Source organism: the organism of the source record quoted next, unplaced genomic scaffold (genome assembly GCF_019419815.1).
Source record: "Pyrus x bretschneideri cultivar Hongxiangsu unplaced genomic scaffold, Pyrus_bretschneideri_v1 Contig33, whole genome shotgun sequence".
Taxonomy (NCBI): Eukaryota; Viridiplantae; Streptophyta; class Magnoliopsida; order Rosales; family Rosaceae; genus Pyrus; species Pyrus x bretschneideri.
This window is the reverse complement of record NW_025999646.1, coordinates 3,548,445-3,561,053: the sequence shown is the minus strand read 5'-3', so window position 1 is coordinate 3,561,053 and position 12,609 is coordinate 3,548,445. Positions and strand designations below refer to the sequence as shown.

The 12,609-nt window shown below is 36.4% G+C and overlaps 1 protein-coding gene across 17 annotated transcripts; it reads left to right on the top strand.

The window, feature by feature from the left end:
• The first annotated feature begins 4,378 nt into the window (after positions 1-4,378).
• On the top strand, positions 4,379-11,687 carry LOC108865419 (cysteine-rich receptor-like protein kinase 44). Of its 17 annotated transcripts, none has more exons than XM_048591204.1 (13): positions 4,379-4,684; positions 4,887-4,933; positions 5,698-5,859; positions 5,980-6,039; positions 6,607-6,668; positions 6,820-6,870; positions 7,036-7,096; positions 8,062-9,682; positions 9,787-9,924; positions 10,018-10,145; positions 10,238-10,809; positions 10,906-11,056; positions 11,145-11,687. In XM_048591204.1, the coding sequence occupies exons 8-13, from the start codon at positions 8,884-8,886 to the stop codon at positions 11,463-11,465; spliced, it is 2,109 nt and encodes a 702-aa protein (XP_048447161.1). In that variant the 5' UTR covers positions 4,379-4,684; positions 4,887-4,933; positions 5,698-5,859; positions 5,980-6,039; positions 6,607-6,668; positions 6,820-6,870; positions 7,036-7,096; positions 8,062-8,883; the 3' UTR covers positions 11,466-11,687. The 17 variants fall into 17 exon arrangements, with proteins under 17 accessions (XP_048447161.1, XP_048447157.1, XP_048447159.1 ...); XM_048591200.1 differs by having other exon boundaries at positions 6,820-6,902; XM_048591202.1 differs by having other exon boundaries at positions 6,602-6,668.
• Positions 11,688-12,609: the final 922 nt, after the last annotated feature.

Genomic DNA, 12,609 nt, shown 5'->3' with positions numbered 1-12,609 from the left:
TTGATTAATATTTCTGGAGAATAATATTATGCTTTGTTAATTCTTTAATATGTTACACGCTATGAAATGTGGTTTTATGTGGGAATGTGATGATTTATATGATGGATGAAGTGGAAATGTTATTCGTCTTGTGGGATTATTATGTTAGATATCATTGTTATTGTTATGACTGACTTGTTGATAAATATGGCGAGATAATATGATTGTGCTTCGTCGTTTGTTCTTTGAAAGATTGCATGATATTCATGGCGATATTTTGTTGGGACATAACGACTTATGTGATGAATGTTCGAGTGTACTGAAGTAATGAATTACGAATGACTTGATTCCAATTTAGGGTAGGTAGGCAATCTAACGAGGATGTTAGATGTAGCCATAAAGTCTACAAAGAATAATTGTGCAGTCAGATCTTAAGTTATGTTTCACTTTTTCCAGAGGCGGGGTAAGTTAGAGATGAGTATTTGGTGACGTTACGTGTCGATCCTCGATATATGTCGGGATCGGGGCATGACAGAAATCCTCCAAAATCTTAATTTTTTTAATAAACTTTGATTTGAATGGATTTTAAAATTTTTTAATTGACTACATCTAGATTTGAATGGATTCTAAGATCCTTTAAATTTTTTTAATTGACTACATTAAAATTTTAAAGTCTTTGAAAATTCTTTCAAATCCGAATTTGATTACACCTTTTATTAAAATTTGAGTAGAGGTAAGAATTTGTAATAAGATACAAAGAAGTTCAATGTTCATAGTAACTTTAGTTTCATCAATTCTATTGCAAAATCAAATGTCTAACGGTCCGTATTAAAAGTTTGGAGGGTACTTTTGTCATCTTAATTGTTGGGACTGATTGGGATTGATGGTGAGGGGATTGTAGGACAGGCAGGAGGCCATGCTGCCTCTGAGAGCATTCCTACCGTTGGGTTTTGCTCGGGGGACAGGGTCCAAAACAATGGCCCGAGGGCCGGTGGGAGGCCTCCAGCGTGGGGTAGCCCGATGGAAGGGGAAGGCCCGAGCTCCGGGCCCGTGGAGGATTGCCAGCCCGAGAGCCCGAGGTGGGCGTGACGTCAGGCTGACGCCAGGGTGGCGTCAGCGCAATATTTAATTTTTTTTGTGTTAGGCGCGTGCACCCCACCCGCGCGTGGGGGCGCGTCGCCAACACAAAAATCAGAAAAAAAAGAATCCATCAGTTACTGTTGGGAAGCCACGTGGCTTCCCACGGTGCGTTAGATCTCAACGATTCTTTAACTTGGACCGTTCGATCTCAACGATTCTTTAACTTGGACCGTTCGATCTCAACGGTAAAAAAAAAAATTAAGTCAGATTTAATATCCACCGTTCGATCTGAGATCAACGGTGGATATTAAAATGCTTTATAAATTAAAAAATAAATGAAAAAATAGTTTTAAAAATCTGAAAAGTTACCGTTGTGACACGTGGCACAATTTGGAGTGTTGGAATTCAAATTTTTTTATATCCAACGGCAGAGATTAATTAACTGAATAAAAATTTAAAAAAAATTGTAAAAAATTCAAAAAAATTCAAAAAAATTTTCCAATCACTTTGGGTTGTAATTTATTATTTATTGTTTGTATTATTTATGTTGTTTCCAATTTCTTGAATATTTATTCAAATTAATTTGGTAAGTTATTTATACTAAGAATTAATTTGGTAAGTTATTTATGTTGTTAAAAGTCCATGACCATGACCATCGTTCTAATTAAAAGTCCTTGTATAAAATAATTAAAAGTCCATCGTTCTAATTAAAAGTCCTTGTATAAAATAATTAAAAGTCCATGGTTCTAATTAAAAGTCCTTTACATAGATTAAAACCCACACGAAGATGAACAATATATACATGCAAAAACATAAAGTCTACTTTTTTTTATTTTGAAGAAAAAAACATAAAGTCTACTTGTATGATGGTGGCATTCTCTTTAATGATGATATGCTTTAATGTATTAACCAAAGCAAAATATGTACATATGTGAACATAGCGTCTACTACTTACATCAAAGCCATGATAAAATAAAGAGTGTAACTAATTAAGATGAGAATTATGCACAATCACAATTTTAAGGTTGCAAGCAATTTGAACAAACACTAAAAGCCAAACATAAATACTCATCTGGCTTTCTAATATTAAACATAAACATAAACATACTAAGAATTACATAAATATAAACATAAACATACTAAGAATTACATAAACATAAACATAAAAAAATTACATAAACATACCAAATAATAAAACACACCAAATAAAATAACATAAACATACCAAATTCAAAAAAACACACTAAATGAACTTAATTATCTTCAGCTTGTTTCAATGCCCACTGGTGCTCTATCAAGTCAATTTGTCGGGCATTGTGCATATCTGGCATTTGAAATGCAGTATATTGTTGAATGAGCCTTTCATTGTAACATCCATCCCTTTGTAATGGCTCATGTTGCACGGGCTCATCGGTGGCGTCATGAGCACAATATATACGTGTTATTGAATTGTTCATCGGGTCTGGCTCATATTCATCAACAGCTTCATAATCGTACTCATCTTCCACAATCATGTTGTGAAAAATGATGCACGTCATCATGATGGATCGAAGCGACTCTACATCAAACAATCTGGCAGCACCCCTGACGATCGCCCAGCGAGCTTAGAAGATAGCGAAACAACGCTCCACATCCTTCCTGCACCCCTCTTGACAGTTTGCAAAGTGTTTTTCCTTTGCACTCCGCGAACGTGGCACTGTTTTGACAAATGTTGACCAGTGCGGGTAGATGCCGTCAGCTAGGTTGTATGGCCCGTCGTACATACGTCCGTTGACCTCATACGTAACTTTTGGTGCCTTTCCTTGCAGGACATCGTTGAACACTGGGGATTGAGCAAGGAAGTTGATGTCATTTTGAGCTCCTGGGACCCCGAAAAATGCGTGCCAAATCCATGTATCAAACGATGCCACCGCCTCCAGAATGATACTTTTTGCTCCTTTTCTGTCCCCGTAAGCGCCTTGCCATGCACTTGGACAATTTTTTCACGTCCAGTGCATACAATCAATGCTTCTAATCATCCCAGGAAAGCCACGCATCTCCGCCTTCTTCAACAGCCGCTCCAAGTCCATGTGTGTAGGTTTGCAGAGGTACTCAGCGGTGTAGATAGATTCGATTGCTCTGCAAAACCTCATCAGGGACTCAAGAATGGTTGATTGCCCTATCATCGTTATCTCATCCACTTGGTCTGCAGATGCTCCATATGCAAGCATCCGCAAGGCAGCAGTAATTTTTTGCTCAGGCAGTAGACCCATAGCACCAAAAACATCTTTTTTTTTGCACAAAATAAGAATCATGGTTGCAAACAACAATCATGATTTTGTTGAACAAATGTCGTTCCATTCTAAAACGACGTCTAAAGTACGTATCCGGGAATGCACTATTAGGAACAAAATAATCATCCAAAAGTTCCATACCTCGTCGTTGCCTGCTTCTATCAAGGTTTCCGGAACGGCTGGGCCTGCAGATCTGAGCCGCAGCTTGGATGACTCGACGGGAATGTGAGGCTCTGCCCTTTCTGACTTCGTCATCTCTCATTTGACGCTCCTTATCCTCTTCCCTCTCATTTCTTACCACCTGGTGATTGAACATTGCTTCTGATTCGTTAAACAATTCTTCCTCTTCCTGATTGAATTCCCACATCATCCTTGAGCAAGAAGAAGAAGACATTGAAAGAAAGAAACATAAACTATGAATAATGATATAGATTTTTGTGAATAAGAAAGCAGAAACTATGATTAATGATAGAGATCTTAAGAATTTTGGTGTGAGATTTGTGAGGATAGATGGTGAATTATATAGAGGATTCAGAAAGGATTAGGTTGTGCATAATGTTACGTGGCATGCCGTCATTCGTTACAAATCTGATGGAAATCTATCCTCAAAGATTGTGAACAGATTATGACACGTGACATGCCGTCATTCGTTAAAAATCTGATGGAAATCTATCCTCAAAGATTGTGAACAGATTATGACACGTGGCGCGACGTGATTGGTTAATAATCTTATCAGAAATCCATCACCAATAATTGTATTATTTTGTATTATTTAATAATACTTCGGATAATGACACGTAGCGCAACGAGAACGATTAAAAATCTTATCCGATATTACAATTAAAATTATTTTGTATTATTTTATAAATAAAAAAAATACTAATATTTTATTGCATATTGCCAAGGCTATTGAAGTGTAACGGTAAAGATGCAAATAATATTGCCAGAGCTACTTATTGTTCATTAAAGACAGTTACTGTTCATTAGGTGGATTGAATAGTGTATTGGCAGGGAGGGCTCCACGCTGGAGTTCTGAGATGGAGATAGAGAGAGGAGAGAGAGAGGGATTTCAGGGATTTGCAAATCCTTCCCTTCACATGGAAGCTCTGCAAATCAGTCGGCCCCAGCCTCTCAACAGTCATCTCCAGATCCCTTCATACTGCGAATCAATTCCTTCGCCTTCAGTGTCTCCACACTGCGATGGCAACTGCAACAGAGCTCTCGAATTCTCTCTCTCTTGAAGTTCGTCCGTTTTTTCTCATCAAACTTCAATTCATCCTAAGTTTGCCATACAACGACGAAATCGCGCAAGGTTTTTTCGGTTGATTCGGGCCACCCCAACGTCCGGTAAGGTATCAATCTCTTCCTCTCCTCACCAATGTAGCTTCTCTGGTTTTCACTTTGATTTTTTATAGAAGGTATGAGATTTCTTTAATTTTTTTGCTTGGTTTATGATTTTTTTGTGGATTGGACTAGCTGGGGGCTATGGGTATCTTCGAATTTGGATGGTCTAGGGTTTCTGATGGGTTCTCTGTTTTTGGTTTTGGTTTTTAGGGATTGGACTACGAAAAGGGCTGGAGGCGATTTCAAACCGTATAAAGGTATATATGTGTAAAGTCCCTTCTTTCGGTTTTTTATTGCATTGTTTAGGTGGTGAATTGCGCAGAGAATGGGGGAAGAGAGTGTACAATTTATTTAGTTTGAGCAAAACAGTAGCATTTAAGCTTAGTTGGTCAGTGAGGATTAGAGTCAATAAGTTTGAGAGATGGAATGATATATGTGTGTAAAGTCCCTTCTTTCAGTTTTTTATTGCATTGTTTAGGTGGTGAATTGCGCGGGAAGTGGGGGAAGAGGGGTACAATTTATTTAATTTGAGCAAAACAGTAGCATTTAAGCTTAGTTGGTTAGTGAGGATTAGAGTTAATAAGGTGTCCTCTGTCTTTATCTGAAATCTGAATTCATTGAATGATGAATGAGGTTGTAGTGTGAGATAAATCGAGAAAGTAACGAAAAGATGAAAGATAAAGCAACAAATATATGACAAACAATAATGATAGATCAATTCATCTATGTTGGTTTATTAAACTTGGTCAAGCAAGCCTTTTGTCTTAATTGGGATATAGTTTGGTACTTTCATACTAATTTCCGTAATTTATAATAGTTAAACAACTAAAAGTGTTTTCTTCTGATTATTTTCCAATATATTTTAGCCAGTACAATCCTAAAAGATTTATTTAGATGCACAAAAAATCTGTGTATGAAAGGAGATATGTGAGTATCTCTTACATGAATGATTTTATCATTTCCAGAATAATGTGATTTCACTTGATTAGACCAAATTGATTTGATGTTTCCCTATTTGAAGTTGAGGAGTCACATTGGTGGGAAGCAATTCAGGGGCACGTCGTTTTCTAACTGGGTCGTCGTCTTCTTTCTTCACTTATGAGTTTTTCTGGTCGAAGGAGTCGTCTGCTTCTTCTGGGATTTTCGGGGCCATATTTGTGTCTTCTTCCAGCGTCGTATATTGGTAACTTCTAAAACCTTTGTAGACATCATGTTCATTTCGGATTTTTGTATCAGTCTTTGTATGCACGGATTCATTTCGTATTTGAACAAAATTGTAAAACCAAAAAGTGTTGTGACTCAGATTTCTCACTTTGAATTGGTATGTTCTATGGCACATCAAATTCCCTCAATATAAGCCGAGGTATGGAAAAGCTTCGAATTCCTTGGTTTCTTCCAATTAGTATGCAGAACTCTCAAAAAAGAAACAGGTGAGGGTTGAATGTGTACCCTCGTATATACAAGGAGAGATATGGAAATGCTTAGAATGGTGAAGTATTAGCCATGGTGCTAAGTTCTTCACTTATCATAATTTCCAAGGACACATCAATTTCCAATGACTTATTACTCATTTTGGTCTATTTTAATATAGTTTGTGCTCCTCTGTCTTATAAAAACTTTCCTTTGTTTTACTTTGTTGTTGGGCTTTTTGGTTTATTGGTGCAAGGTTCACAGAGTTGGGATTGGGTTGTGCATATTTCGTTTGAATTATTTTGGGTTGTGTTTAAGCATTGTACAGTCGCCATTAGGATTTTGTGGTCAGACAAAGATGGAATCCAAGGACGATGACTACTAGAAATTTTTATTTTGAATTTGGAATTGGTTTGATTGAAGCCCCTTAATTGATTATAATTTCAATTTAGTTTTGATTTTTATGCATCAGGAATTTCAATTGAAGCCTCCTAATTGGATAGTGCTTTTCCCAGGTTAGGCTTCTCTGACTCTGGTGATGCAGATACCAAATTGGAGCGGTGCTGTTAGTGGAGTAATCAGGTAGAAACGATGAGTTTGTAGATTGAATTTGTATATGATGATAATGAAACATAATATTTTGTTTTCGTAATTCTTTATGCTTTCAAAGTTAATTGCCCGGTTATGTTCATAACCTCTGGATTCTTACGGTTCTTCGTCTCTCTTACTTCAGATTCTTTGCATTTTTGTCATTCATTTGTGAAGAAATGGGTCGTACGAAGTGGTAAGGCTCTAAGGAAGGCACTTGCCACCAAGGTGCATTTCATTTGGGTTTCTAATGTCGAAAATTAGAATTGATAATTGCAAGCGATTTTTTCCAAGAAACAATCAGATTATTGAATCTAAGTTGCTAATTGTTTTAATTTTGTGTATGCTGCAATTAAATTAGCACCCGCAACTGGAGGAGTCAAGAAGCCTGACTGCTACTGCCCTGGAATCGTCACTCTTTGGTAAGTTTTCAACACAATATAGTTCAAATCCTCTGAATCATGTTCTTGAATTTTACTATATGTATCGTGTTCTTTGCATTTTGTTATCTGAACTCTGTTCTTTGAATTTGGTTACCGGAATCGTGCCTATCATTTGGTGTTTAATTAGTTGGTTGTTTCATAATCAGATTGCTGAACAAATGTTTTGTGTCAATTTGGCTGTCATAGTAAGATTACTTCATGGAACAGTATAATTATTGTGGCATGTGAATGTTGAATTTTTTCTTAATTTAATTTCGGAAAAGAATGTGTTTTAACTGTAGTACTATATGATGAAGTTAGCATCATTATCGGTAAATGCTAGAAAGAAAAAAATTGTCCCTCTTCCTCTGGCCTCCTGAAGTGTTTCCATTCCAATGTCACCATCTTTTGTTTCATTCATTCGTAGAATATATTCTTCTTTTTTCTATACCTTTATTACCTCCTTTTAACTTTGATTATCAGTACTTGATGAGTATTATTAGACCTGTTCTCTAAATTTTGCATCCCCTGCTTCTTTCTTATGGTCCTTATACCCAAACATGTTCAAGTTTGTATTTTTCTGATGGTTTAGACTATTGGGAACTTAGTTACTTTTACTTTGTATATATTTTTGTTGGGTTTTTTTGTTTTTTGGAAAATGAGTATTTGATTAATCGCTTGACTTTCGCTTTCAAAAGGACATAGAACTTTTGTGTCAATTTGGTTGTGATGGTAAGATTACTTCATGTAACATTGTGTTGTGGCATGTGGGTGTCGAATTTTTTTCTTAATTTAATTTCGGAAAGAAATGCATTTAACGGTAGTCCTATAGGATGAAGTTAGCATCCTTATAAGTTGGGAACCTAAAACAGGAGTGGTGTACTCATAAATTCCTACTTTTCTCTGCCTCCTTCCCCTCTACTTGCACCTATTGTGACATATTTTCTTTTTTGGTTCTATCTCAGGAGTTTGTCAAGGAGAAAGTTCATGAACGAAAGAAATCTAATCGAGAGGTATTTTCTTTTTGGCAGATATCATGAATTATGTTTGGGTGTTTCGGTGTAGGACCCACTCCTTTGTTTCATTCAATTTTATATTATTTTCTTCTAGTGTTCTAGATTAGAGGTGTGTTCTGAACACTGTCCTTATTTACATATTCATTATTCATTTATATTTATAAACCTTATTTACCCCTTGTTTTCAGCATTTGCACTCAATAAATGGCTTTCGTCACCCTCGGGTGTCGGCCAGCACGTGCCTATCTTGGTATTCGGGAAATATCGGGGTCGGGGCGTGTCAATAAAAATCTGCCACTTACTTGCATGTGATACACATTGGAGGGTAGATTGGTAGTTTTTCATAAAGAAATAGTGTAATTTAACTTTTGAGGGTAAATTAGATATTAAATTCGCAACTTATATGAAATGTTAAGAGCTTATAGACAAGAAAATGATGGTATTACACTTTAAAGTGTGTCAAGTGACTTAAGTTGACGAAAAATTGGATAAAATAGTTTTGAATATAATAATAGGGATGAAATTAGCAATTTTTAATGAATTTAGGGACTTATTTTACCGAAAAATAATTTAGGGATCTAATTTTTATTGAGTTGATAGTTCAGCGACTAAATCAGCATTTTATCTTTATATATATATATATAATCAATTATAAAGTCGAAAGACCACCCACCTCGAAAGACCACCCAGCCACGCCTCATGCCTCGGTTTTTAATACACTGGTTACTACTACAATTAAAATTCAAACTAGTGTTCACTTGAGAAACAGAAATGGATTCATCAAGGATGTTATTTCTCTTCATTGTTTCCATTCTCTTGGACCTTCTTGCACCCGCCGTAGCCCAAGTCAATGACGCTGTATGCAATTATACAGTTGATTTCTGCCGGAGATGTTCCTACACTGGCACCTACGAAGACGGTGGCGCCTACCAAAAAAACCTCCACACCCTCCTCTCCTCTTTCTCTTCCAACAATCAAACCAACTCCGGCTTTTACAATTCATCGACGGGGCAAGACCCCGACAAGGTGAACGCAATTGCATTGTGTAGAGGAGATGTGTCCCTCAACGACTGCCACACTTGTGTCAACCTGTCTAGTTCCATTCTCTTCAAGGATTGTTTGAATCAAGACGAAGCAATCATATGGGGGGAGCGTTGCATGGTGCGATACTCGAGAAAATTAATATTTGGTACTCAGGAGGATGAGCCTATTAAGTACCTTCCTAGCCTGAGTAGCGCAACTGATCCCGAAGAATTTGATTTGGTGCTCAATCTCTTTTTGGATACTTTAACCGAGAAAGCTGCGTCGGGGGATTCTCTTAAAAAATTTGCAGCAGGACATGTGATTATCCAAGGAAGTACAACAAACCAACCAATATATGCACTTTTGCAGTGCACTCCAGATTTGGGTAAGCAAAATTGCAGTGGTTGCCTTAAGGGGGCTATCTCTAAAATACCAGAGTGTTGTGGTGGAAAGCAAGTAGGCAGGGTTCTTAAGCCGAGTTGTAATTTGAGATTCGAGACAAGTCTTTTCTATGACTCTACCGCCGATTCTCTAGTAGTTCTCCCAGGTATGGTTAAACTTAATGGATGCTTTCATTACAATTAATTCTTTGTCTTTGCTATCTGTTTGTGATGCCCAATAAAATGAAAGCACCCTTCTGATGTTTTGCAGGAAAGAAGAGTACCATATCAAAAGCAGTCATCGTCGTCATCATCACTGTTGTTGCGATTGTTTTTGTCGCTATGATTCTTATCGGAATATTTATTTCCTCAAGAATGAGGAGACGAAGGAAAAAACTGAAACTTGAAAGTAAGTCCAACTGTGATTATTGTCACATAGTCTCATATATTATGCTTTTCTCTCAGAACAGATGTGATGATTAAGCCGTCACGCACTTTTCAGATGATAATTCGGATGACATTGGTGTGGTGGAATCGTTGCAATATGACTTCGAAACTATAAGATCTGCAACAGATGACTTCTCTGATGCAAATAAGCTTGGCCAAGGAGGATTTGGAGCTGTCTACAAGGTACCAAAACACTATATTACAAGAAAAACGATTTACTGAAAAATTGTTTAACCCAACTGACTTTTTTTTTTTTTTTTCTTTATAAACTTCAGGGTAGGCTACCAAATGGAAAATATATAGCCGTGAAAAGACTCTCTAAGAATTCTGAACAAGGTGATCGTGAATTTAAAACTGAAGTCACGTTAGTTTCTCAACTTCACCACCGGAATCTAGTACGACTGCTAGGTTTTTGCTTGAAAGCAGGGGAAAGAATCCTCATTTACGAATACGTGCCCAACACAAGTCTTAATCACTTCATTTTTGGTATGTTTGCTCTATCTTTTGGCATAATTGACAACATTCCTCTTAAATTTTATGTTATCGAAAATTGTATCAACAAAAGAAAAACTTATGAATCATATTGCATTCTATTGCAATTGTATTTAGATCCAATCAATCATGGACATTTGAATTGGGAAACACGTTACAAAATCATAAGAGGGATTTCTCGAGGGCTTCTTTACCTTCATGAAGATTCTTGTCCTCGAATCATTCACCGTGATCTTAAACCTAGCAACATTCTGTTAGATGAAGATATGAATCCTAAAATTGCAGACTTTGGCATGGCTCAATTGTTTATGATGGATCAAACTCAAGGAGATACCAAGACAATCATGGGGACCTAGTAAGTATACAAAAATTCTAGCTAAAACACGTTGGTGTGCTTGCCTTGCTAGAAGCCCGAAATTCATGTTTTAATTTGGTGAATATAATTATGCAGTGGATATATGGCTCCAGAATATGCGATTCATGGTCGTTTTTCTGTCAAATCAGATGTTTTTAGTTTTGGCGTGTTAGTCCTTGAGATCTTATGTGGTAGAAAGATTACCAGTTTCCGAAGTGCTGAGAATGAAGAGGACCTTTTAACCTATGTGAGTAAGAATATACTCCTTTACACATTATTTAACTCTCAGTACATGAACTTTCTTTCATTAATGTACTTCTCAACTTTTATTATAGGCATGGAGAAATTGGAAGGCGGATACCGTGTCAAATATCATAGACCCTGTGCTAACGACGGGATTAGGAACTGAAACGATGAGATGCATCCACATTGGTTTACTTTGCGTCCAAGAAAAGGTGGCTAGCAGACCGACAATGACTTCAGTTGTTTCGATGCTTAATAGTCATTCTATGATACTCCCATTGCCTTCAAGACCTGCATATTATTTGCATAACAGTGAAACAGACATGACGGAACGAACACAATCATATGAATCTAAAAACCCTGAGCATGTGTCAATAAATGAGGACTCAATTACTGAGCTATATCCTCGCTAAAAAAAATGTATGCTTTTTGTTTTTAATTTTATTATATAAACTGCAAAGTCAATCTCACTCCAGCATTGATATTAACATATGTAGGCGCTTTGGTTTGATTTAAGCACAAATTTGTTTTATGTTGATTGTGTGGAGAAAGTTTTTTGTGTACTTGGAACACCGACAATGTTATTTTTCTTTATTTTGAAAGGGAACTTGTTCCTGCATGTAGATAAATCCAGAGTTATGTGTTCAGAACAAACGTTTTGATCAATAAAGTAAAGAAAGAAAATACCAAACAGCAGCTAAAGTTTAATTTTCACAGAAGACAAGTTAGCTAGGTCTCTAACATAAGAATTTCTTACGACATGTAGAGACGAGTCACAAGATGCTTCCACTTATAAATGAAGAGTAACAATACTAGACACTAGTACTAAGCTATTTATATTAATTTTTTCCGAAAAAAAAATAGTTTAAAGACCTAATTTTTACTCAAGTGCCAATTTAGAGACAAAATCAACAATTCATCTATGAAAAAAATTGTAGTTGACAAGTAACCTTCTCTTAAATATTTATGTCGATAGATAAATGAACTTTATAAAGCAAAATTACATGCTAAAAATAGAAAAATTTTGTAAGGTATACAGTCGGTCATGAAAAATAAAAAGGAATATTCAAAGGGTGATGTTAAAAAGACCACCACCGTCATTTTTTATGGCCTACAAAAGAATATCTAAAACCATGATCTTCCAGTGAAAATTAGAGGGGCTGAAACTAGGGTGGAAGAGTCAAGTGGAAAAGAGTATTCACGTACACATTTGGTCTCTTCATACACAATAGTTTATTTGTTTGGACCGCATTCAGAAATAACTTTCTACGCATTTCACATATATCGCGAAGAAAATTTTATTGTGAACAATTTTGCTAATATGGACTTGTCTTCTCCAACTTTAACATAACATGATTAACCGTCGTCAGCAGCTCATGCTTTGTTTTCAGATTATGTTGGCTTGCCTGGCTGCAGCTTCTCAAATTAGTATGCATCTCAACATACAGGTTTGTCTCACTTTGTTGTTTTTTATCCTAACCTTGTGGTGTTGTTCGAATTGTTTTATAGGTTTAGACATTTTAGGTTTGGCTTTAGAGAGTTTAGGTTTCATGTCTC

Excerpts from the sequence above, each read along its gene's own strand:
- LOC108865419 (XM_048591207.1), top strand. The coding sequence starts at position 8,884 with ATGGATTCATCAAGGATGTTATTTCTCTTCATTGTTTCCATTCTCTTG. Across the intron at positions 9,683-9,786 it reads TTCTCTAGTAGTTCTCCCAG|GAAAGAAGAGTACCATATCA; the intron begins GTATGGTTAAAC and ends GATGTTTTGCAG. Across the intron at positions 9,925-10,017 it reads GAAAAAACTGAAACTTGAAA|ATGATAATTCGGATGACATT; the intron begins GTAAGTCCAACT and ends CGCACTTTTCAG.